Source organism: Chlamydotis macqueenii, chromosome 5 (assembly GCF_036417535.1).
Source record: "Chlamydotis macqueenii isolate bChlMac1 chromosome 5, bChlMac1.mat, whole genome shotgun sequence".
Classification (NCBI taxonomy): Eukaryota; Metazoa; Chordata; class Aves; order Otidiformes; family Otididae; genus Chlamydotis; species Chlamydotis macqueenii.
The window spans coordinates 25859953-25887227 of NC_141560.1; the positions used below are offsets into that span (position 1 = coordinate 25859953).

The 27275-nt window shown below is 39.9% G+C and overlaps 1 protein-coding gene across 16 annotated transcripts in view; it reads right to left on the reverse strand.

Annotated features, from left to right (window-relative positions):
* The window catches only part of TTLL5 (tubulin tyrosine ligase like 5), a 133827-nt gene that overhangs the window by 68803 nt on the left and 37749 nt on the right, over positions 1 to 27275 (reverse strand). For 13 of the 16 annotated variants that reach the window (XR_015258776.1, XR_015258774.1, XR_015258775.1 and 10 more), the window contains 14 exons: positions 26902 to 26943; positions 23754 to 23867; positions 23292 to 23383; positions 22640 to 22702; positions 22160 to 22198; positions 21087 to 21232; positions 19796 to 20081; positions 15645 to 15765; positions 13824 to 13970; positions 10957 to 11057; positions 7887 to 8020; positions 6754 to 6867; positions 5941 to 6351; positions 4268 to 4458 (listed from right to left, as the gene is read on the reverse strand). Coding sequence is in view for 13 of the 16 variants with exons in the window: in XM_086749829.1 (XP_086605955.1) it covers positions 4268 to 4458; positions 5941 to 6351; positions 6754 to 6867; positions 7887 to 8020; positions 10957 to 11057; positions 13824 to 13970; positions 15645 to 15765; positions 19796 to 20081; positions 21087 to 21232; positions 22160 to 22198; positions 22640 to 22702; positions 23292 to 23383; positions 23754 to 23867; positions 26902 to 26943 (2001 nt within the window). In the remaining 3 variants the exon portion in view is untranslated. The remainder of the gene's footprint in view (positions 1 to 4267; positions 4459 to 5940; positions 6352 to 6753; positions 6868 to 7886; positions 8021 to 10956; positions 11058 to 13823; positions 13971 to 15644; positions 15766 to 19795; positions 20082 to 21086; positions 21233 to 22159; positions 22199 to 22639; positions 22703 to 23291; positions 23384 to 23753; positions 23868 to 26901; positions 26944 to 27275) is intronic. The other 3 variants (XM_086749836.1, XM_086749833.1, XM_086749832.1) reach the window with 3 other exon arrangements.

Below are 27275 nucleotides of genomic sequence, written 5' to 3' on the forward strand. Positions count from 1 at the left end.
GTCTAAGACAGAATAATACTCCTCCTCCTTTCTCTCTATTCATCTCTCTCTCATTCCTGCAACTGGGCAGTAAGGGATCATACAGTGGTGCAGGGGACTAAGTAATGATTCTTAAGGGTTCTGGATTAATATTTCTATTGTATATCACTGTGAAGGCCTCCTTGGTTTCTCCATGTTGCAAGTATGAAGATGCACTGATGAAATCTTATATGATATAATGAAAAATATTTTTAAAAAATACAAATTAATGAAAGGAAAAATGTTGTCTCACACTTTGTGAGACAGTCTATGAGGACTGAAAACTAACTACGTACAAGGGAATGAAACCACACTTCAGTAAGGCTTTACCTTCCTACCTTCTCCACCTCCAATACTGTAAGCACTGTTCACTTTGAGTATCATAGGAAGTTCCCATCTGCTGTTTCAAAAGTGAAGGGAGAGGACTGACAAGACAGAAAGCTGATGTAATCACAAAAATCTTGTTTTCTTAAGATGACAGATTTTAAATATCTTGTTCAAAGCTTGTCAGATAGTTACACTTAAAATTTTCCCTTTGAACATTGTCGTTTCAGCAGCCAATTGGCTTAATAAATTAAACTGATTTAATATAGACAGTAGAATACAAGAGTGTAAGAGACAAAACATGAAATGGGTGCTTTGGGCATGGGTAGGAAACAGTGAAGAACAGTAGAGATTGGAGAGGGATAGAGGTGGACTCCCAACCAAAATGGCAATATCATTCCAAGCACAGCTGTTGAGGCTACATTCCTGGGAACCCAGGAGACCCACGCTAGTACACAGATACCAGAAACAATTCTCACAAAAATGGGAATGGAAAACAAGCTTCCCAGCTGCTCTTGTAAGGAGGTAATATATTCAGAGTACCCCCGCCCCCAAGACACAGCTGGGCACAACACAGGGAACCAAGGCACAGACAAAGGCATTCAATTCTCACATAGAAGTTCTTGCCCTTGGAAAAGAAATACAGTCCACAGCAATTGTAGTATTTTCAAAAGTCTCTCTCACATACCTCCTCCAAATCAATAGTCCTAATCTTGCCATTAAAGATAAAGTAATCCAAATATCAAGTCCCTTTCACACCAGCCAGGTACTTTGCAACAAGGTAGATTAACTCCAAGTTTATGGAGTGACTTTAAACAACTGTACTACTTTTTATTATTTAGGTAAGTGATACTCTCTTCCAGGGGCCATCTTCATGTCAATTTATTTTAGAATGTTTTTACTTTGAAAGGACTATTATATTTCAAGAAATTTAAATAGAGGAGTGAAAAGAAGGAAAGTGACAATTCAGACTCTCCTGTCTAGACATGCATAGGAAAGTAGTGCCCTGTTTAACTAAATCATCCTCATGCAATCCCTATCTCTAACTTTCTCTCAGCTTTCAATCCCTTACTTCTCCTGTCCCAAAGCAACCAGGGTTTCATAACGCAGAGTCCCCAAACACTCCCATCGCAAGTCTTTTCCCCTTTCAGCTGACACCAATGGTTTTTGACTTCTCACTTCTCTCCAGCTATTTACTAAATCCTCTTCCACATGTTTATCTCTTCTGCCCCTATCCTCCCCGCTCCTGGTTCAGACCAAATCTTTGTCTGCCCAAATCTATAACCGTGCAGTGCTCCCAAATAGGTTCACCAATATCTGTCCTTCTGCAAATCCAAACTGCCAGCATGCTCTGTAATATCTGCATTTCTCCTGTTCACTCAATACCTCTCTTCAAATCCACATCCATACCTCAATGCCAAGGGTCTTGGTTCCAGGTTCCTCAACAATGAGCCCAGCCCTTGCTTGGCTCCTCCAGTTTTGCCCATACAGGCACCTCCTGCCACACTACTATGCTTTTATTATATGCTGGTATCTCTTGTCACCCTTCCTTGTCATGGTAGCTTTGTCTTCCCACAGAACTAAAACCCTTGGTCCTTGTTGCAAGATAGGCTTTAAAAGTCAGGCTGGATCAAAAAAAAAAAAAAAAAAATCAGAATGACTTTTAGATGACAGAAGTGTAGAATGTGTCCAAGAAAAAAAAAAAAAGAAAAAGGCACAAGCAGTAGGCATATGCTTTAGCTATGTTCCTTTGGGTCTTTTACATCTGAACTTTGCAAAACGTCACTGTTTCAGGTATGATTAAAACAATAGTCTCAGCCTAGAAATGACTATGTGCCATAAATGCAGTACTGAAGTATCAGATTGCCTTAAAGGAGAAACTGTTCTCAACTAAACCGTACAAATTTTCATAGTAAGTAAGCTTCAGATTTCATCTCTCCAAAGGGATTATTGCAGAAACACAGCCTGGAGAATCACAGTGGAGAGCAGATGTCTAGAACTGAATGGACGCAGGCTCAGGAAGGAAATTCATTGTCAGATAGAGCTCCAGCTCTAAACTTTTCATTGACTTGTGAATCCCTTTCTACACAGATCTTTTTCATGATGACAGAAGACCACTAAGACACAACCCAACCCACGTTTCTATATTTCACTACAGAAGCAAAGCCCATACAAACACTGTGTAGCCAAATACAAAATATATCAAGGTCACTCAGAAAATCTACATTGTCTGCCAGGAATTGAGGTCTTTATTGTTTGCTTGTCACAAAGAAGGGAATTAGCACTTTCATTCTCCTTCTATACATTTCCCACCTCTTCTATGGAAAATTATCTTGGGAGAACCCAGAAGCAAAAAGCAACGCAGACACGTTTACCATGACCAACACATTTCCAAAGATACCACTGCACTTTCAGACTTGAGTATACCAGCGTTGACTGATTGCCTGGTGGCTAAACAGGTTTCAGCCTCCACCATCTACAATTACCAAAGTATGTTCCTTTGTCACCCAACGTAGCTGTGCTCAGGAAACTACACAGCCCTTCCCACGTAGATCTTTGTGAATTCCTCTCTGGACTCCCCCTTCTATACTTCCTAATTTAACTAGCAGGAACTAGGTATGGTAAGAATAGAAGTTTAAAAATCATCTAACAGCTATACAAATGGCTGCAAGAGGACAACTTGGGTTCTCCAGACAGACCTAAGAAATCACAGCAGTTGGAGTCAAGTGGAAAATGACACAAGATTGGGCCTCAGCACCACTGGTATATTCCATGCTCACATTCTCTGCTGAATCCACAAACAAGAAGGTGCTTTGTTTTTTTGTGACTTGTTCTTTAAAGTTCAAGACCTATCTGCAAAGACCAGAGTGCCTGTACTAGTTTTGGAACTGCCAAGACTGAATAAAAACCTTGAACTAGATGTAGAAGGGTCAAAAACATCAATTCAGCTTCCTAGAATTATGAATGCACCTCACCTTTTGAAAAAGACATACTGCCATTCATCTAACCAGATATTCAAGATCAAAGCATATAATAATATTGAAAGAAGCAAAAAGAAGCAACTAGCAGAAGCTACTGCAACTATTAAACATGCCTCAGAAAACTTAGCAAAATATCACTGTTAAAACAGTATTTCCAAAGTCAAAGTATCAGACTGAAGATATTTAAACTGTTTGTCCTTCACAATTAAAGAGGGAAAAAGTTCATTTCCAAGGCAAAGTGCCTATCATGGAGAACCTCCAACTGACAGCTTACTTAACTGAGAAGTGTCCAACTTGAACACCTTTGATAAACACAACTATAGCATATTATAAAGAAAAAAAAATGACTATGTGTGTAGCCACATAGGACATAACAACTCAAAAAGAAATAGAAAAGAAGTGCAATTCTACCAGAAGCCAACGTAAATGTGATCTACACCACCACATTTAGCAAAACATAGTAAGTAAGCTTCAGATTTCATCTCTCCAAAGGGATTACTAGCATATCCCATGCTACTAAGTACTTCACTCTGTTATGTGAAAATAGAATCTACATCAGAACCCATTCTGCAGACTTCTATTCCCAGCACTGTGATGACACACTGGAGGAATGAGGAAGCAAATTGCATGGAAGCACATATCTGAGAAGACTTGGTTTTATTGTTTAATAAGACCAAGCATGGATTTTGTTTTTTATAACATATTTTCTAATCCTCTGCCCAGTATTGCTTTCTTCTATAAAAGGACTTCAGCAACGTTCTTGTCATCTCATAGAAAATCAAAATTCTGGTCACTGTAAACACTTCAAAACAACAATATGACAGAAATTAAGTTTCATGAGATTTACTCCTTCCAGCATGTCTCAGTCCAGCCCAGTGCCGACACAGAAGCCTGTGACAGACTCTTCCGTTGTCACAGGGACTGCAGCTTTATCAGTAACATACCTGCTGTGTAAGGAAACCGATGTGGCTTGGTGAGGAATACTGACATGCTGCTTGCTTTTCTGCCAGCAGTTGCAGTTCTGCTCCTGCCATACTGGGGCTATAACGTTTGCCCTCAGAAGAAGCATCTTCTGCGTCTTTGTGCATCCTGGCTGAGCCCACATGCTGCGCACTTGGACTGTGACGGCACAAACCTACCGAACAAACATTTGGATACGCTTAGTGAGCGGTATGTCAGACTCTCAGCCTGCTGATCACAGAGATACAAAAGCAGGCATGATACTTTCCACAGATTCTAGGGAGGACACGTGCTTCTGTTCTGCATGAATATTGCCTATATGAGCTTTTTCCAATTCCAAATCCATATTCTCTTTACCATAATATATCTAAAGGCACCCAATTGCAGAAAATATTGTCTGCTGTTACTTAAGTTAAATCCATAACGCTTTTCCTTAAAAACAAATGGATCCCTTTAAATATGCTACTCAGTTGGGAAGTCATATTTATTTTAGTGCTAGAAAGGCGGTCAGTATATGCAGCAACCCTAGTGAACACGTGCTGACTCTGATGTACAACAACCTAAAGCAAGTGTATACTATCATTAAAAAAAAAATAAAATATATATATATCTATATATATAACCAAGACCACAGCTGTTAGCCTCTGTGTGGTTCCCAAAACTTTCCTAATAGATTACAGTTTGCATCCACAAATTCCTACAGTTTCTTCTACTCTTCAGATTCCTTACACTCTAAAGTTGCATTACTCAACTACGTTCTACCCCAGAACGGTAAATGAGAGGTACCTAGACCTTGTTTTTAAGATATTGTTGGATATTGCAGTGCCAAAAGGTCCTAGAGAACGACATACAGTCATGATTAATTCAGATCTTTCTTTTTTGGAGGTCCTGACATATCTTTAAGTATTCAACAATTATGAGGTTTCGTTAAAGGATTTCTCAGCATAATAGAGAAACACAGAACTAAGAACAGCACATAGACTGAGACAGGACTTCTGCTTACCAAAACTACATTAAAACCACTAAAGATAAACAAGAAATCAGTAATACAATCAAACAAAAATACACAATACGTCATTTCCCAGCTCTTTTTGAACAAATTCAAAGGCTGAGTTCAACGTTCAAGACTGAGAGGAGACCTTACTGGTCTCTACAACTACCTGAAAGGAGGCTGTAGGAAGGTGGGTGTCAGTCTCCCAGGTAACAAGTGATAGGATGAGAGGAAACAGCCTCAAATTGCATCACAGGAGGTTTAGATTGGATGTCAGGAAAAATTTCTTAATCAAAAGGGTTGTCAAGCATTGGAACAGGCTGCCCAGGGAAGTGGTTGAATCACCATCCCTGGAGGTATTTGAAAGATGTGTAGATGTGGTACTTAGGGACAGGGTTTAGTGGTGGACTTGGTAGTGTTAGGTTAACAGTTGGACTCAATGATTTTAACCCCAATGATTCTATGATTCCCTGTTCACCTGCTCAATAAAAGGACATCTTTGGCAAACAAGGGCTGCTTCCTGCACTCCACCTTCCTATGAGAAACTGAGCACCATTCAACAAGACTTACAGTTCTGGAAATGTAAAATTTCTACCTGCTCTAAAACAGAGATTACACAATCTCTAAACTGAACTAGCAGGTTATTCTGCATCCCAAAACACTCACCTACTTTTGCAGAGGATGGTCGGGACAATCTTTGGCTGTAGATCTGAGCAGCTCTCTGAAAAGATGAGAATGGGCCAATAGTGTAGCTACCAGAATGACAACGATGTAACCTTGCAAGGCTAGAAGCCTCGCTGGACACTGGGTTTGTGAAGACAGAAGAGCTGTCAGGAGCTGTGATCTGCGAGGAGGGTAGTGGGGATGGGAACCGAACCAGCCTGGGACCAACCGGAGGAGTTGGCAATGTATGGTGACCAGGCACCTGTAAGTTTTCAGAGGCTGCAGGCTGAGATGGTATCCAGGAACTGGTACTTCTCTGGAACGTGGCACCAGGAACAGAGGAAGAAGCACTAGGAGGGCCGCACTGAGGTAATTTCACTTCAGCATTTAAGGAGAAGGTGGGTCCTTCTGGAACTACACAAAAATAATGAGCACATTATGTGAGAAAAAGCTGCTTTTCAGGTCCTTCAGATAATATCAACACACTAAAGATGCATCTACTCAAGACATACTGAAGCCAAAACCACCTCATCTACCAGCCAAGACAAGAAGAGGCTCTACATGATGAATATCCTCTTTCAAAGCTTGTCATATCTAGACCTTCACCCACAGAAGAGCAGCTAACTCTTTCATACTGCTCAGTCTACAGTATCTTCTCTCAAGTTTAAAAGAAAAACCTGCAGAATCTTCCCCTAAATTAGCACTTGAATCCCTCAGTTTGAACCCAAAAGTTCCAGCCTTCGTTTAAAACAATATTAAAAACACTACATACATTCATTATTTTTTCTTGATGATGACTTAAACCAATTCACTTACAGGTTGATTTAGCTTCTTTGGGTTTATAGCCTTTTAATGCTCCTTCTGCAGGCAGATCTGCAACTGAACTTTTGGGCTGATCACCTTTTATTTTTTTTACCACCTCAGGATGCTCTATAACAAAATCAAGGAGTTAGGAGTAGATCAATGCAAACAGTGATATCATTAGAACAGGACTGCAGAATTTAAACCTTGTTACAATGGACTTTCTTGCTACTACTTACTGTAAACCATACAACTCTATTGATCACAATTGTGTTGTCACGTACAGCAGCATGGACTACTGCATATGTATGGCTGGCACTGCACTTCCTTCCATGGGACACCTAATTCGGCTCAAATATACAGACTCTGCCCTCCAATGGGTATGCTCACTGTAGGCAGTACAATTCAACAGGCCTTGATTTCTCTCATCCCTTACTTTGATTTCAGGATTCTCCGTCCATTTCAAATCTCAGTGCCTTCAGTTTGCACGTTCTCATTTCAGTCATGAGTCACCATATCGAGTTCTTTGCAAATGCTAGTCCAGATTCATTCATAGAATCATAGAATCATTGAATGGTTAGGGTTGGAAGGGACCTTCAAAGGTCATCTAGTGCAACCCCCCTGCAAGGAGCAGGGACATCCCCAACTAGATCAGGTTGCTCAGAGCCTCATCCAGCCTGGCCTTGAACGTTTCCAGGGATGGGGCATCCACCACCTCTCTGGGCAACCTGCTCCAGTGTTCTACCACCCTCACAGTAAAGAATTTTTTCCTAGTATCTAATCTAAATCTACCTCCCCCTACTTTAAAACCATCACCCCTCATCCTATCACAACAGGCCCTACTGAACAGTCTCTCCCCATCTTTCTTGTAGGCCCCCTTGAGGTACTGGAAGACTGCTACAAGGTCTCCCTGGAGCTTCCTCTTCTCCAGCCTGAACAGCCCCATTCCATTTCTCTTTAGGCAAAGAAAGTAGGAGTGTAGTTACTGTAGTCTTCACATATAGAATGAGTTTAAAAAACAAACAAACAAAATATGCAACCTCAAGAAACCTGAATAACATTCCGGATGAGTTGCTCTCTTTCCATACACTGAAGTTAAACTGGATTTGTCTGTCCAACATAATCTCAGAACTGCCTGCAACACTTACCCCCTTGAGGCTGTTTCTCTGGCTGGTTGCTGGTGTTGCTGGGTTTTGTGCTTGTGGAGTTTGTTCCTAGGAAAACGTTTGCCGACTTGTTTTTGTGTGTGTAAAATGTCAGCACTTCTTCCAGGTCACTTTCACTACAATAAGGAGAGAAGAATGGATATAAGCAAGAATTCTAAGCTTTTCTGCCTTCATGTAATGATCAAAGACAAGAAGTGATAAGGAGACTGAAGAGGGGAATGGGAAAAAAGGTGAGGCCAGACAAGCTAATTATTTGCTCAGTTTTGCAGGGTAAGAGCAGAAGGAAAGGAATATGCCTTTGTTAAACCCAAGATTCCCACTGAAATGCCATTTTCTCACACAGTAGAAAATTCAAGGCATTCAGGAGCCTTCCCAGGATAAATAAATAGCAAGTGAAAACTCCAAACACGTTTTTGGGGAGATCAGTTCAACAGGAGAGATTCAGTTCACAGCTACATTTGTGAATCTTCCCCAGGTACTCTCTATAACAAGCAGCTATCATGGTCATGAGAGAATTCAGCTCAGTCTCTGTTTAATAGTCATCATTAGCAGTTTCAATACAGCAGTGGGCGGAGAAAACGAAAGAGAAGGGAAGAGCTTGTTAATTAGCCAAAACTGCAGGACAAACAAATAGAACAATCAATATTTTTGTCAATCTCACAAAACTTCCATGGGTTTCTTGTTTTCTTTAAAAAGAAGAGAATTTAACTGCCCCAATGTCCTAAGCATCTCCTGGTCCCAAACCAGTATCGGTTACTTGGCCATTCACATTAGAGCTTGTGCAAGTTGTAATTCTAATTGTTTTGATATCTAACATGCTTTCCTTTTGCTTCACAGCGTTGCCTCAGCATTAGTGAGTGGGTATACAGCAGAGCAAACACCACAAGCAAGAAGTATAGTGCAAGTAATTCAACAAGAAAACATAACACTGGAATATAAACTTGCATAGCAGCAGTTATAATCCTTCAAAATGTCCTCCGCATACCACACTTGCACTAGTCTCAGCTAGCCTGAGGTTTGGTAAAAGCAATGTCTAAAGCTCATCCCACTGGAGTCTGGACCTTCAGAGCATGCTGCAAAGTTCACCTTTTCTCCCAAATCAATGACAAGAGAGGTGAAGAGGAAACATAAGAATGAAAAGTTTTTGGTGGAAAGGTGCTTTAAGCCTTTAAACCAATTTATAAGTATACACTTTTACATTGCACTGAAGATGTTCAGAAACAAGGGTTGTAGCACATGTACAACTAAACACAATGCCATCCATCTGATACTGAAATCAGAGTGCCAATAATACAATCTCAATCATTAAGTGGCAAGATTTATTACCCATTTTCTCCAGTGTTGCATTCACTGTACTGCAGAACAAACACTCAAAGAGGAAATCTATCCCCTTTGTTTGGCTCAAAATTACTAGGTCACAGATTTAAGCTTCAAGCACAGTGCAAAGCAGTGTCAGATACCAGAGTTTTCAAACATACCTGATACTTCATAAGAAGCAGAAATTGTCTGATTGTTGGCAAACTGGCTTTTGCTGTTTCCTTAGGCAAAGGATCCAGTAAAAACCTCCAACCCCAGTCTAGACTGTGAATCAGGCCGTGACAACATGGTAGCCAATAACAAGGAAACAGAAGAGTGTGCAGTTCTGCCCCAAACAGCCATCTCTTACCATTTCTGGCAAAAAGCACAATGACCTGCCCTAGGAAGCAATAGTCATTTTAGTGGTTAGAGATGTCAGAGAACCAAGAGCTTGCTGTGGCCCCATGTAATCTGCATTTCTAGTGACAGGAGTAGACGCTATGGTATATGGTAGTCAGACATCTTGAATATTATTCTTCTATAGAACTCTATCTGAAAAGAAGTGAGATTTTTCTTGAAGCCTATAAATCTGTTGTGGTAACGACTCCATCAATTATATTAGCAAAATGTAAAATTCATTGTCTTTGTGAGAATGTAGCATCAAAAGAGACTGTGAAGCCTCCTGAACTTAGTTAAGATGCCTCAGCTATCATCCACTTCTAATCAGTCACTAAGAGTACTATCCAAACAGAGAAAAAGAAAGAAGAGTTTTGTAACTGATGATGAAAAAGAAGCAGTGACTGTCAGCCTTCCTAGAGAAGACAGAAGGGCATTAAAAAGGCAGGTCAGCCTGTCCAGATATTGACAAGGGTTGTTGCCCATAAAGGCACGTCATATATGGGTCAAATAAGAGTTAAAAGGAATTGGGTTTTGTGCTCAAGAATCAGAGACTTTGAGGACATGATTCTGGTTCACTGAATCATTTCAGCCCTCTCCACAGTCAGAGAGCTGTACCACCATTGTTTTTCATACAATGCTACAGGCCATAAAGAGTATTTATCTATTATCAACATACATTTTCTATCAGACTCTTGTGAGTTTAAACAGATCCAGTTTAGTGCATGCACAGTTAGAAAATGCTGCTTTTTCATTGTGAAGTAACTGCTTGCACTGAACCACCTTAGCAAGCCAAATAAAAGGCTAGGATGAAAACAAGGAGTCTAACTCCCTCCCTTCCTTCATCTCAGAAAGTCCAGACCTGGAGAGTTCCTGAAGAGAAGCAGCAAGCATGAGATTTGTTTCTGAAAGGAAAAACTTGAGAGCCAGACCCACAACAACTGTTCAGCCACAGTAGCTCAAGGCCATCTGAGAAACAGCTCTAGTTTCATTCTCCTTCCAAAGTACTGCCACATTTGCTCCAGCATCACAGGAAAGGAGAGCATTAGCCCACGAGTATTGGTTTGAAATTTACACAGACCAAGGCAATCACTGCTGTCCTTTGTGGATCTACTTAATGGTCAAAACACCCATTTTATGTCCTTTTCTATGCACCAGATGCTGATGCTACAAGTGTTTGGTTGCTGGAAGAGGGAAAAGAGAAAAGACAAGTTATCAATCCCCCAGCAAGAGCAGGAGCAGGTGCTATGGTCAAAAAGGAATCGAGAGGCCTTCAGATTAATCAGATCACCTTTCGAACAATCCCATTATCTTCAGTGCTTTGAGATCCTTCATCAAAGGGAACAAAATCCATTCCTACCTTGCTCTGGTAATAAAGTTCTGAAAACCTTCAGGATTCACTCCCTCCTCCTCCTCTTCCTGTTTCCTTTTTGATCGCTTCTGAACCATCTGCTCCGTTTCCTGTTAATAAGCAGCAAGCATCTCTATGTAGTTACTTTATGTTCCATGGCATTGTGACAGCTCAGAGAAGACAAAAACCAATTCCATGGGATCTAACAAAAAAGAATGTCATCTCCAAAGAGCCAAATTATAAGTATTTCATTATGTGCAACAGAATGGATAAATATAGAGTGCTCTAGAGTCAGCATGCTAAGCATACACTAAACTCATCCCTCCACCTAACATAATTTATTAGAACTCATTTGCTGAGGTCAAGTCTTCACAAATATGTGCTGCTCCTTCAAATATACTCTTTGCTGGGACATAAAGGATGTATAGAAGGGGAAAAAAAAACAAAACAACATTTTTTTTAGAAATATTAGGTCCCCCTTCTACTTCTGCTGTTTCTGTCACACAGTTCCTCAAAATAGCTTTTGTTTGAGTATCCGTCCCAAAAGGAGATATTGAGGAAGAAAGGAGGACAAAAATATAAAGTCACATTAAAGAAACTCAATCAAGGTGGTCTATTGAGGGAATCCACATTTCCTGCTGTAAACTAGGAGTTCTCCTCTTGAGTTTAATTCTCTTATCATGCAGCAAATCGCCAATGGCTTATCTACATACCAAAAAAATACTGCTTTAGCAAAAGCAAAGAAAGTAAAACAGTACAGCATGTGGCAAATATGCATTTATACACTAAAATATACTGGAATTAAAGATGATAAGACTTTGTATGTGAGAATGGGAGCAAGCTCTCAGATACAAATGATCATTCTATTTTACATCAGTAGAACTTGTTGACACTAGAAGTTGTATTGATACAAACATTTCTGTTAATTAAAAAAGCCCTACTGGCCTGTCTGAAATACCAGTACCAGCATACAAGCTTTATCTGACCAGACTTCACTTCCACTTCATGGCTTCCTAGGATGAATGGGTCAGATACACAGAATCATAGAACAGTTTGGGTTGGAAAGGAACTTCAAAGGTCATCTAGTCCAACACTCCCGCAAAGAGCAAGAACATCTTCCACTAGATCAAGTTGCCCACAGCCCCATCCAACCTGGCCTTGAATGTTTGCAGGGATGGGACATCCACCACCTCCCTGAGCAACCTGTTCCTGTGTTCCACCAGCCTCAGTGTAAAACATTTCTTCCTTATATCCAATCTGAATCTACCTCCTTCTATTTTAAAACAATTATGCCTTGTCCTATCACAACAGGCCCTGCTAAAGAGTTTCTCCCCGTCTTTCTTACAAGCCCCCTTTAGGTACTGGAAGGCCACTATAGCCTTCTCTTCTCCAGGCTGAACAGACCCAACTCTCTCAGCCTGTCCTCACAGGATAGGTGCTCCAGTCCTCTGATCATCTTTGTGGCCCTCCTCTGAACTCGCTCCAACAGGTCCATGTCATTCTTATGCTGAGGGCTCCACAGCTGGATGCGGTACTCCAGACGGAACACTTCTTTTGAAAGATGATTCAAGACGTGGAAGAAAAAGCCACTCTTGGACATGTCTCTACCCTTTACTACTTAAGTAAAAGTCTGGACAATATGCGATCTGTGTTAGTTTAGTTTACTGGAGGTAGTATTTTCTCTTCTGTGCCATTACAGAAGATACATAATGGCTAGTAGGAGTCCCCTACTAAATCTGAAGTTACAAGTCAGTAAAATAAGTCTGTATGTTGGAATCAGACATCAAAAAACCTCATAGCCTAGGAGTCTCTCAATGGTTTTCAACATGAACATCCTAAAACCTGAAGTGATCTGTTCTCACTTGTTTTAACTGAGAAAATATGTTTATGCACTGATTTATTACCAGTTACACAGCTTTACTCAGTGAATTTACTCAAGAGTTAGCAGAAAATCCTGATGTTCTAATACAATTTGAGTGGAAATTATACCCAAAGAAGCTGCGTTCTTCGCTCACCGCAGAGCCACTCGAGTGTTTTGTGGTTACTCCTAACATAGTAATTCAGTGAGCATCAGGCATACAAAGCACTCCCTTGAACAGATTTGGTTCAATACCAACCTCGCTTTGACAGATCAAGTTACCAGATTTCAGTTGTGACAAGGTAATGTAAGCAAACATTCTTTGCTAAGGAGTAGGAGCTCGGAGGGCTGTGTGCACAGCAGCATCTGAAAGCAAAATTTAAACTACTCTTGTTCTAACACTAAAGAAATACTAGGGGACAAAGGAAAGGGGAAGCTGTCCTTGCAAAACAAGGATTAGCATGAAACCACTATGCTAAGAACAGTATCTTCTACATCTAAAGATGTGAAAATTACTTAAATTATGACCTACTTCTCCTTATCCCTGAGCATGCAGAGTCCCATACTACAGATTGGTACCAGTCCCTCAGTATACCAAACAAATGGTAAAATACATATTTCAAACTGTTCTGTATAAAGAAAATTTTCTCTAAAGAAGCAGCATAAAAATAGGGAGAAATGCAAAGAGGTGTTACAAAGCACTAGAATTGAAGACAAGCCAAAAAAAAACCAAACTGCCAGTTAAATTCCACTTAATTTTAACACTTCTTTTTACTTTTATGCACAATTATTGGACTACATATATAACATAGTAATACCGTTGTCTATCTGACAATTTGAACAGACAAACTACTGTTACTGGATGTGCAACTACAAACAGACCGTGTAAATTACAGAACAAAGCCTTTAAAACAGCCTGCTGTCTTGACTATGACAGCAGCTAGCAAGAGATACTTTAGAAGAAGAGAAAAGAAACCAAAAGAGCTACCAAAAGAAGAATCAAGAACGAATCAGTCACCTTGTTATAACAGATTATGAACTCGCCCAGTTGGTGAGCCAAGATACGACGACGATCATCTAGTCCTAAACGACGGCTGGGCAGCAGCATCCTCAAGGACTGCTGAAGATTGCTGGCAGCTCGCTTCAGAAAGCGTACCACAAGTTCCTGCAAGCAATAGACAGAGTTAACAACGGGCCAACTGCAAGATGTGGGGAGAAGAGAACAGCAGCTAATGATCAGCAAGAACTAAACACACTGTTCTGAGAAAATGAGTTGACAACTGGCAGGCAAAAGCATTCTGCAATGTGCGTTTTTAAATGTAGTCCTACAAACTTAAGGTGCTGGGAGAAGAACAACAGTGTACCTTGCCTGAGGTGGGTCAGAATTGGGAACACTTGAGGAGTGTTTGTTTGAGAAGCATGTCAGACAAAAAGAACAAAAAAAACCAAGCAGCATAAAGAAGCAACAACACAGAATAACCTGTAAAGTCCAATATCTTAGCAGAATACTTCCAAAAAACAACCTGCAAGGTGTTAAGGAAAGCCTGTGAAGAAGCATACTGACCTAAAACCCTCCCAGTACTATCACAGGGAAGGGGATCTTGGTCAGACATCTCCTCTACAGTGACATAGCCCCATTTCATCACTTTTCATACATGTATACTATTGCCACAGTCTCTCCACAGCAACAGATGACTACATCTACAGCCATGTAATTCCAATCCCCACCATGTCTGTTTGACCTCTGGTGGGGGAAACATACAGCAAGGCAGATCCTAAGGCAAGATGCATCCTGTGAGTGTTTTGAACCCTTTCTGTCTCCTCTCTGGATTTGCTTTTGGTTAGGAGCTCTGCTAATGCATAAATGAGCAGCATCACAGCCAAACTATTGGATTTCACAGCTCGCCTCTCACTGCCATTACTCCAGGCTGGTTTGATCTGTTATTTTAAACATTATTTTTCACAGTACAGCAGACAAAGTGACTCTCAAAAAGCCAGTTTTAATTTCCACTTGGAAAGAGCAGGGGTAACATTTTCCACTGAGTCGACTGATCATTCTTGACACACAATTTTATCTCTGAACTGCACTGGCTGTGTCCCTGCAACATGCATTCAGCAAGAATACATTTGGATTTGCAGAAAGCTCAAGAGTCTACTGTACAAAGTTCTTTTAGGAAGGTTTGTGAGGGAATTTGGGCTTGCTGCACTCTTTAAAATGTATATACAACAATATATAGGGCCTTAAAATACTGAAATACTGCCTAGAAAAATTAATCACTTTTAAAAAACAAAACAACACATCACCTATGCTAGAAAGTAACTTTCTCTCCTCAGTGGCTTTTACATTTTTTTCCTGTACCTTGAATGTAAGGAATATCCCTAAGCACAGATGTCTGCTAAGGGTAGAACAGTACATAGGAGGAAAAGCTTAACTGAGTATCTGTTCTGTGTGAGTAGATGTATGCTTTGTTGAACACAGCAGAAATCAGATACTGCCAGATAATCTTAAAGAATCTTAAGAGAGAAGAATTCAAAAGCAGGTAAGCTCAGAGATCAGTGAAGGAGAACCAGTGAAAGATCTGAGCAGTCTGAATGTTAGGCACACTCGCTAATATCTGTCTGTTAGTCGTTAATATCTGTCTGCTTTATCACTGCTCAGATGTCAGTCAGCAGTCGTACCTTGTCTGTGTATTAAAAATGCAGCACTGGCAGCTGCACAAAGATAGACAACTATAATCTCAGTTGGACTTCAGTTCTTCCAAGGATGGGAACTGACCTCAAAACTCCCAAAGCAGATTTCAGCTTGGCTTTTCAGTTTGGCCAACACAAAGCTTCTTACCATTTGCTCATTCTCTTTGGCAGCCCAGGCAGGATTCTGGATCTGGTCACCAGCCTCCTTCATCAGTCGCAACTGAACGTGCTGTAGATAAGCAGAGAAAGCCTTGCGAGCTTGCACTTTGCTGTGGACCAAAACAATCAGTCAGCTATATTCAGAGTAGTAATGAGAAGAGTTACGGCAGTCAGGCACAGCTTATGGACAAAAGTACAGTCACCAAGGATGTCCTAGGTGCACAAATGTTGAAGATCAAGGGAAGGAGGACCCCTTCACCCCACCAGTATTTCCAAGGAGATCTTCAGTTCACCAAGATGGAGTAGGTATTGCAGGAGATATGAAAGACAGCTGGTGCTCTCTAAGATCACCTCTAGAAATGGAATGCCTTCTCACAGCCTTAGCTACTTTCTTCCAAAAGCCAGTAACATCAACATTAGCAAAACTGTGTATTTTTAAACCAAATCCAAGGCTCTCTTGGGCCTCTGTCTTCATAAGCACTTTTAACACCACAACAACAGACCATAAAATAAATAAAGGGCTTGGTACTGGTGCCAGAGTTACAACAAAGACCCTGCAATTCCCACTGAAAAGGAAAGAATTAAATCTGTGAAAGTGAGCTCTTCCCCTGCTGGCCCAAGGACACAGCCAAAATTCATTGAGCAAGGCACCACTGAAGAATGAAAGAACATCAGCAAAATCTGCTGTGCAGCTGGCTGAACATGCTGGGAAGCCGTGAGCATGAACAGAGGACGGGGTAGGACTGGGATGGACACATTGCTTCTCAATCCCTCACAATGGCAGTCACTTCAGCGTTTGCATCTGTTGTGAGAGAAATTGCTGAAAGCTTTGCCTAGTTCTGTTCATTGTCATCTTGGCCTAAATCCTCTCCTCCAGCATTCTGCTCTCCCAGTCTCCACTCTTCCTCATAGTTTTCCCCATAGCCACTATAAGCTCTCCCTTGAATTGCCAAGCACGATTTCTCCTTTCCTTTTCATAAGGATGTAAAACCAGATGGGCTTTAGTGTCAGTGACAGACTCCCTTTCCATCACAGGCAATGTCCTAATCTTTTTTATAAAACTACCAAGTTTCATCTTAAAATAAACTAGGGTTTTCAAGCCATTACTTTCCTGCAATATTATTCCAGAACTTACTGTTGTAATGATTAGGAACCTTCCTTAACTACCCAGCCTAGCTTCATTCATGAACAGTTTATATTTGCTTTTTCTTTCTCCAACATTGTGCTGTATCTGATGAGTCTCCTACCTTGAATGTGTTTATTAACAGCAATTACATCCTTTCATAGTTTTCATTTTATTAGTGTGAACTATCCACATCTCTCAGTGTCTTCTAACAAAGCATCCACACTGGTGACAGGTTGAGACAAGCAGCTCATCTCCATCTGTTCCAGTCACAATTTACCTTCCACAAACATGGGTGAGAGCAACATTCCACAGCAAGTTTCAGAAGTATCTCAGGTGATAAACCTGATGTGATAAAGCACATTTGGTGTTTTCACGCATGCACAAGCTAGAGCTTCGCAAACCTGTGATCAACAAGCATGAAAGATATTTTTCCTTATAATTAATTTCCAGTTGATGAACACTCAGCTGACAGAATTTCTGCTGTAAATTAATTGTTCTTAAAAGTAAGCCCTTGCACTTTGTTCTACTGAATTTTATCCTAGTTATATTATTCCTGTCCTCAAGGTCATCCAGTTCTTCCCATATTTACTCCATTACTTTTCTCTCATGGTAATAACTCCCAAATCTTTTCCATCAGTAAGTTTCATTAGCACATTTCTACGTTTTGTGTCATTCTTGAACTGATTATTAAAATCAGCCTCAGATTGATTCCTGAGGAACCTCACCATTTTTTCACTACTTGTTCTCTGCTTCTTAGGAATATTCTCAGATACTTACATGGTCCTCACGACTCCATGCACATGAGTCCCTGAAATGCCCTTAAAATCTCAGTCCAGAAATATAGTCTTCCTGTTTTATATGTCTGTAAATTTGATGAACACTTTGCTACAGTGTTACATAGAAATCATACAACATAGTAGCACTTGTAGAGATCAGTGCATCAATTTAGATAAAAATTTAAGTTAAAATAAAATACACTAAAAGCATCCATTTAATTATTAGCTTCTGATGTTTCTGGAAGATCATGCCAGGTCCCCAGAGGGGCTAAGCAAATTACGAGTTCACAAGAGTCTCAAACTAACATCCTCTGTGGATAGCCGTACCAGTACAGCATTAACTAAACCATGATAAAAATACCTGGTTGCAACTCCTGTCTTCCAGTGAACTCCAGAATGCACAGCAGGCCTCGTAACATCTCCAAGCTCTGTATGCTGCTAGTCACCACACCTTCCTTCTCTTCCATGTTTGGAACATCTGGAGAACACTCTGAACCTTGACTAAGAACTAATACTCAGGCCACCATATATTAGAAAAAGCTCTCCCTTGAGGGCTTCTCTAGGGCTGCCAGGTTTAGTTTAGGTGTAACCCAAACATCTCATGACCAGGAGTTCAAGATTTGTGCTGGCAGGAATTAAGGACTCCCCATTATCAACATAGCACAGTAACAGAATTCTTTGCCTGCACATGATACTTCTGTGATTACAAAATCGAAAACTGAAGAAGATCCTTGTATAACACTGCCTCTCCTCCAGTGTGTGGAATATTGAAACCTTAAATGCAGGAACAAGTAACTCCCTTTTCACTTCCCTGGGAATGGCACAGGTCGGGGAATATGTTTCATTTGACTGTCACCTCTTCTCCAGCAATACCCAATATGTGAAAGGCAGAGAAATCACCTCATCAGGCCGACTAAAGGAGAGAGAGAATTCCTACTACTTAAAAAAACTGACTGGAACAGGCCTGGCTTCTTTTGGATGAAAATTTCATTACTTCAGTGCCTCTGCCTGTTGATTCCACAAGCAAAGCTCTCATCAATGACAGATTAGATGAGGCCAAGCCCAGCACAATCCTGGAACATGAGGTCACCACAAGCCTTACACACTTCCGTGGGGAATCCCAACAGTACTGGGTGCTGAGCAAGACTCTGCCAGGAACACCAGACAGAGCTTATGTTCTTGGCAGGAGTCAGTTCTATATATAGGCAGATGACAGCATTGCTATGTTCATCCTCAAAACAGGTTTCAGAATCTTCCCTGTCACAACAGCAAATGTCCTTGTCACAAGACGACATCAGAACAATACCCAAATCCATCTGAAAATTCATAAATCCTCTCAGAAACTAAACTAAGAAAGCAACAAGTAGCAATTGTTTTTTCTACCTCTGGACATTTTTCACAGAAAACATAATGCTGCTTCTTATTTAGACGATGTAAAATCTTCCTACACAGATATATATGATCACTTTCTTTTTGCCCTTCTGCAAATAGACAGTGTTACTACCCACATTTAAGGATTTTAGTAGGACCACGGCTGCTGTTATTCTGTATGATCTTCTCCAGCACCTCTCTTTTTTTCAAGCAACAGAGCCACATATCAGAACATACTCTGCTCCACACTGCCATACTCAACAGCAGGCAATGAGACGTTTCAGTAACTTGTCACTCTCAAATGACCTCCTACCTTGCTCTCAGGAGGTGATGACCTTGAGCAGAGATTATTATTAGAGGTAAAAATTCTATCACCAAAAATAAAAGCACAAAAATAAGAAAACTAATTTTATGGGGTCAGCACTGAGGTATTCCTACCCAACCTTTCTTGGATAGTTGAACATGTTCATACCCACCTCTCTGGAAATGCAAAGAATAAAAAGACAAATTTTAGAATTCAATAGCAGGCATACTGCATTAAGACAGAGAAGTATTTCAGAAGCCTGAGATGACCAAAGAACAACTCACATCACCAGATTACAGAATAGCAATAGAAACTATGGTTTATGCTTTATACTGATCCAACAGCTCAGGCATTTAGGTAAACTGTCAGTCTTTGCAACTATCTCCCTTCCATGCCAACTAGCTGTTACGGTAGCCCACAGTCAAAAATCCTGTCCCATTTCTCTAGAGTCCTCTATATCTCCTCATACTCCTTCATAATGTGGCACTAAGTGTACATCCTCCATATTTTAACCAATATTAGCTGCTAGTCAAAACTCAAGGCAATATGCAGAACTCTCTCACCTCAGGTTTCCATGCTTTTGAAGAACTTGCAGCAAGTTAAACTGAGATTCTGAGTCTGTTTTTCGAAGAAACAGCTCTCCTCCATCTCCAGTTTTCTTGTCAAGTTTTTTTGGCAATCTCTCCTTATAAGTAGTTTTCACGGAGTCAGAGGGCTTTGGCTTGCTTTTCACCTGGGTGTCCGAAAAAGAGTCAACAGTTCTATGCAGCTCTTCATCTTCATCTGCATCCACCTCCTCTTCCTCCTCACCTTCTGTATCTGACTTTAGCTTTGTTTGTTCTGATGTCCCTGTAGCAGAAGAGAAGTCACCTACGCTGGTTAAGAAAAAAAACAAGTGGGGAAGACTGTCCTGCTATTTATACCCTTTGGTTTACTTCTAAACTCTTTTCTACTAGAAGGACAGAACGCCACCATTTTAGAACAGCATCTTGAGCATCGCTACCCTTTATTATTCTGCCTGTCTTTCTGCTTGTGTATTAAACAGTTGAGAAATTAATTTTCCCAATATCAGAGAAGATAGATCAAGATTCTTGTCTTAACTTTACAAATGAAAAAAAAGAAACAAAGGCATTTTCCTACAGTTTATTCTGATTCTTACATACATATTGACATATATATATACTCATACTTGATGTATAGACTTTTTTTTTATTTTTCTGTAATAAAAACTAAAGTTACGAAATCTAAACTTCCTTGTGTGCCAATAAAGATCACACATGCTAACACAGCACCAAAAATCATTTTATAGCATACAATCTCTCCTATAGCTACTAGAAAGAGTTCAGATAATGGCTTCAGGAACAGCTACTCATGAGGATCATTCACTTTTATACCCTTTTAAGTTTTTCCCACATCAACTTGGATAAGAAAGATTTCTCTCTTTCCAACAGCTTAGAGTCACTGCTGTGTAGGAGAACCAGCCTGGAAGGTCCCAAATTTTCATGTTTCTCTGAAAAGTTGGAGAACCATGGAGGCACACGTACTGTTGAATTCTTGTACTGAAAATGTTAACAGCAAGCTCATCTTCAAGAAAATATTGATTGCCTTTAGTCACATACACAGGGATGTGGAACAGTGGGAATGAAATTCTAGGCACTAAGGTGGCAGAAAGCTCAGGAGAGGAATGAAGTGAAAACTATTAACACTTGAAATGAAAATTATTAACTTCAACCTGTGAATCCCTTTAGGCACAACAAAGGCCAGAAAAATCTAATTCACACACATTTCAAATGAAAAAGTCCTTGCTTGCTTGTGTTTGACCAGCTGCTCATGTAAGACTCTAGCTATGCATACCTGATGATCTTGTCCGTGCTGCTCTAGACTTGCCATGGCATCGTCGGCGCTTCCGTAACTCCAGTGAAACAAGTTTTCTTTCATAAAAGAGAGCATGAGAGCCCACAGCTTCTAGTCTCATATCCAGCCTTCCATTAAGACCTGCTCTGGGAAGCATAATACAGAGACATCCTCAGTCTCTCTTTATACTTCTCTCCCTGACGATACAAGAAACTTAGTAGATTAAATTTCTTCAATAAACAGTTTTCCTGTCACAGGGAAGAAGTATTTATCATCAGTCTAACTTTGCTCTATTTAAAGCCTGCAAATATGTTTGAAGGGAGTCTTGAATGTGCTTTACAGAACACCATCTCTCAAAGCTCCAAAATGCATTTATCTAGTGTCATGCTTTCATGACTAAGCAGCATCTGTCCATCACGCAGCAGCTCAAGGCACAATTAATAGGGAAAACTGAACTGCAAGAGTCGGAAGAGAGCACACAGACCAGAGTTCAGTCCTCTGAACCTTTTATGTAGACAGCTTGTTCTTCACTGTTTCGCTAGACATAAGATTTTTAACATAATCTAAGTGAAAAATGACAACCTTTCTACAAGTTCTGCCTAAACCAAGGCAGAAGGAGCCTTCCTAGATTCCTTAAGGAAGGCAAACATAACTTTCTGTCAGTGTATAAAGATACAGCAAAGTGCTTTTTATGATAGAAGTGAGAACATCCACAGAAAACTCCTCTTGCTGCATTTATCTTTTAGATCTAGCAAAGTGAATATATGAGTACATGAAGTCCAAAACCCTCATGCATTATCTTTTGAGAGAGCTCAAAGAGAAGGCTTATCAATATAGTAGGAGTGCCAAAGGAGGAAGTCTAAAAGGAGCAATTTTAAGATCCAATCCAACAAAACATAAGCTCTCCACAAGCTGAGATACCCTTTGCTCACTGTATTCACTCTTCTAAAACCAGTTTGATGGATTTCTGGTAGAAAAGGTGTTGACCCAGGACTTGGAAGATGAAGCTGTGGAAATCTAAATTTAGAATAGATCCTACAAAGTACAAATTATTTAGTCAAGAAGCTATTTACCGGGATCTCCCAGTGATGAAGTCTCTTTTCATCTTGCTTCTACAAAGGGAAAAATGGCAAAAATTACTTTCCATTCTGTACCACCGACTGGATTTAAAAGCCTCTGAAGTCTTTCATGTGTACAATGAAAAGACAAAATTAGCAGAATTCCTTGTGCGTTCTGTCTTAAAGGAGAAAAAAAAGGATTCCAAAATAAGAAATCTGAGCAGCTATTCTACAATTCATGCTTGCATCTGTCTGGCTTAAATTGGAGAAGGGGTCATTTGGAGGTACCCTCTAGGTTTACCCCTGAAATACATAGTGGGGGAAAAAAAAAAAAAAAAAAATTGCACGGTGCTGATGCAGGAAGCGCTTCTGTAAATATTATCTCCTCAGTCATCAACCTTGTATGCATGTTTGTAACATTGCATAACTGAGGAATCAATCCCTTTCATGCTGTTTGTGCCCTTTGGATCCCTCCCAAATAGAAAAGCTTTCTACCTGTCCTGAAAAAGACGTGTAGCCAGCATGTAGTTCATTGATGTCTTGTGCTCTAAAAAGGACCTAGAAAAACAAAATACAGATGTATCAAGATAAAGCACAACACAATTAAAGGCAGCATAATACAAAATAAATGATGTATAAAAAAATAGCCCAGAAGTGGATTGAGACAACAAGCTGTACCATAACATAAAAGAGGAAAGGAGGAGAGCTATTGCTTCTCAGCTGAAGTTCCTGCTGAGGCAAGAGACACATTACAGACTACAAAAAAAAAAAAAAAAAATCAGAAAAGCATAATATAGTATCATTGACAGGATAAGTCCTATATTGTGTTTATGACCTAATGACAGAGAACACAGTATGTGCAGCTCTAGGATGTAAAACTAGATAGCAAGAATGGATCATCTGAAAGGAAGACATTTTTATTCTGACAGAAAGGGAGCATCAGAAACAATGCTTGATAGCCTTCCATGACGTGCTGTTAGGCAAAGCAGCAGCAGTTGAAAACAAAGGATCAGAAAAAAAGGACTCTCAACACTCAAAGAAACTCTACCAAAACCCTCAATATGTGTCTTTCCGATTGCTAAGCTGGCTGATCTACATATACCTAACACAGGTACACTGAGCCATCCTATTGGATTCTTATTCTTACCCATAAAGGTCCCAAGTTAATGGGGTAGGGAATATCCGGATGAAGCCTCCTCTCCGCTCATTCTCCTCTCTCACTCGACGAAGAACTTTTATCTTGGAATAAAAAGGGAAAAAAAAAATAGCCAGCTAAATAGATACAGTGAAAAATGAACTCTAGAAAAAGCTCTGAGTTTCAGACAACAAGACTATTACTGCAGTCCTGGGAGTACATATGATATCCTTAAGCAATTTTGTCTTGCATTTAAATTCTGAAGGAGTCTATCACTGCTTGGAGTACATATGTATGCCTGGCACGACTGAGGGCAAGGGCAGTACCAGCAGTAAAACTCAGCAGTTCTGTTTCAAAAATTATACTACTTCTGTCATGTTTTTCACAAACATGCACTTGCTCTCTGTTGAGCAAATAACTCCGCTTATTGCATGAAAGCCAAGATAAATAAAAGATATTTAATAGCCTACTTACCTCCTCCATGGAGAGACCTAGCACAGAGCTGCCTTGCCTTCCTGTTGCTTTTTCCCTGCCTGAGGGCATTGGGTTTGTAATTTCAGCATCACTGGCAGACAGAGGACGGGTACGCTGTAGAGACAGTATGAATCCAGATTTTTCCCTTTTCCTCTCTCAATTCACTTTTTTAAAAAAAAAGTTATATTCAAATTCCAGGACCCCATGCCCAGCAGAATCTACACTCCAGAGTACTACAGCCAGAATTCACAATTCCACACTCCGGCTGTTGAAAAATCCACACCCCAGTGGGCACTAAATGTGAGTCTTCACATTGCTAGTTTTTAGCACAGCAGGACTCACAATTCAGGCATCAGTGCCAGTATTTACACCCCTGGCCCCTTCTGGAAAAACAGGAGACATTCCTAAAAGCACCAAAGCCAAGATTTCATGCAGAAAAATTATCTCCCAAGAGACACTAAAGCCAGCATTCATGCTCATAGGCCCCAAATAGACTTGGATTCACACCTCAATGGTACCAGAACCACGATTTTCTGTTCCAGTTGTGTTGCTACACTATAAGAACAGAACTGTAATTCACTGATGAGATAAAGTTGCAAGGAAAAAGTGAAATATTCAGTTAACCACCTGTTACTCTTATTACTGTACTGCTTGCTACTTCATGCACTTAACAGACAGATCTTGTATATGTTCATAGACACATCATGAAAATTTGCATACATAAGCAAATTTAAATAAGAAAATAAATAATTTGCAGTCTTTTCAAGTTAATTCTTAACCTGATGGGCAGTCCTAATCAATTCTAACAAAGGATAGGAATTCTAAGTATCTTCAAATTAGCAGGACTATAAAATCTTAAAATCTCAGCAAGACTGAAATCTTTGAACATGTTCTCAAGTACATTTTAGATGGTCTTAGGTCCAGTTCAGATAGACTACCTCTGTAAAAATAGCATGAAGAGTCTAGCTGAGAAAGTCTCATCCCTTTACACAAAATTCAAAATTTTCTTTTAGCCACTATACTGAGCAAAGAATGCACAGAGAGCTTTCTTAATCTAGAAAGAAGGGAAAAACATGAAAGAAACCTTAAGCTGGATAAACCCAGAGGAATATCCTATACTGCTCAGATACAAATAAAACTCATAGCAAGATCAGGTTCTATCTTTATTTGTAAGGACAATTGGAATTTAATTCCATTCTCTCTGTTTCATTAGAAATTGCAAGTGGCTATTCAGAATCTGCAGATGAAGCAATTGCAAAAGCAACAGGCTAGAATAGATTACACTGCACTGATTGGCACAGAAAGATCCAAAGAGAAAACAGATATAGCAGGTGCCAGTCGAAACATTTTGTTCAGCCTAATGAAAACTGATTAAATAAAACAAGAGAAAACGAGACAATCTGGATGAGAAGGTAGGAGACACAAGCATTTGCAGAAGAAATAAAAATGTCAGTAGTCAAACAGGTTTGCTTGATGATGTTGAAAGGCTTTCAGTCTTTCTTCCTAAGCTTTCTTCCATTTCAAAAGTACAGCTCAACAACTTCGCTTAATAACTTCCTCTAAAGTCTCCTACTAGGTAATTTCCTCTTAAAACCCATTTCCTGACAGTACCATAACAATCATCATGTGAGAACTGCTGCTTAAAGAGAATATTACAGGAAATTTTTCATCCTATCAGATCACCTCCTTTGCTAAGAAAATACTTCAATGAAGTTATCTCAATTGTATCAAGACAACGGAGATTATTTCATTGATTACAAACAGAAAATGTATGCCTACATATTGGCAGCTCTGGAGAACAACCTACATTACTGTCCAAATGCTACAGAAAACTCTAACTTTACTGAACTTCCTGCACAAACCTTTTTTTTTTTTTTTTTTTTTTTTTTTTTTTTTTAAAAGTGTTTCACTGCAGAATTCTTTCTGGCTGTAGCAAAGAAATGTCTCCAACCTCACATAGGTCTTGTTTCCTCTTTGAGCCAGCTAATCTTCTAAAGTATAGATAAATCCAGCCACTTTGTTATATCTCCAAGTTCTGCAAGCATCTCTGGTTCCCTCATCATGATGTAATTATACTAAGCACTGACAGCAGTTGTCACAAAGATCCTTCCTATTCTCTATGAAACCTCATTATTCAATAAGACTCTTTTCTCGTAGCCTCAGCTAAACTTACACAGAATGACATAAATGCCAGAGTACAGAATGAATTAGGTTCTCAAGATGATTCCATCTGTCCTACCTTCCTTCCTGCTGGGAAACTTCAAAAAAACCAAAAACCATCGCTATCACATTCATGCAGGAAGCCCAGCAGCAAAATAATGCCTACCATGTCCCCACACAGCCAGGTACTTAGAATTGTAAACTAACATTAATTTGTCCATATGGCTTGTAAGGAGGGTGCCAAATATGACATTTCGAAAGGTGGATCAGTCTGACTTATGCTAACGATAATTCTACATTTTTCCATTATCTTTAAGAAATTCATATATCAATGAATTGAATTCATATATCAATTGAATATCATATATTCAATTCTTTATATCTATTTTGAGCCAGTTCACTCTCAAATTTTTGCAGTTTCCTTCAGATGACTGTTTCACAGAAAATAATTACTTCTCTTATGGGGCCACCTGAATTTTGTCAATACAGATTCACCTGTGCTATCCTTTTCATTCAGATTTATTCCATCCTCTGTAGTACACAAAACAAAAATTCCTCCTCCTCCTCCCTTTTGGTGTGACACCCCTATTCACTGCTGCTTTCAACAGCTCTTCCTTTGGTTTTGCACTTTTCTTTTCAATGACCTACCAAATCCAGAACACTGTGCTGCTACTGTCTTTATCATTTGATGACTAGTGTAACAACTTTATCTTTGAACATCTATAGCCAATTCTTTAAAATGTAGTTCAGAAATACTTGTAAGCTTAAAAATTTTGAGAGCTTTGACCCAGCTGACTTTGACTCTCAGCACACTTCACCTACTTTGCTCTTGCCACACGGAAAGATACGCCAGTACCTATCCATCTCCTCTTTTCCAGTTGACTTCCCTCCCTACCAGACTACTCAGAAGCAAAATATATTTTGAGCCCAAGGTAACATTTGAAATTGCATCCCTTTTATTGGTGAAGGGAGTTGAAGGGGTACTTACCAATCTGGTGTTTGCTGTTTGCAACTGTGCAGACACAGGACGCTGCAAGAGACATACAAAGAGAATAAAAACCTTGTGTTCTCCAAGACACTATCATCCCTGCCCAAGTTTCAGAAGAGTGGTAAATACCGTAAAGCAAAAAGGTATAATTGAAGTCCAGAGATACAGCTAACAGCTTCTGTCATCTCAGTTCAGATCTTCCTCATATCCTCCACAAACTTATCCTGTCCCCATTCCAAACACAGCACTAATCCTAACCTCAGATGTGCTCAACTGTGCAGAATGCATCTGGACATTTATATACATAAATTTTCAAAAGCACACAGAAAAAAGCTCTGCAGAATGGATGAATTAACTCAACTCTCATGTCCAAA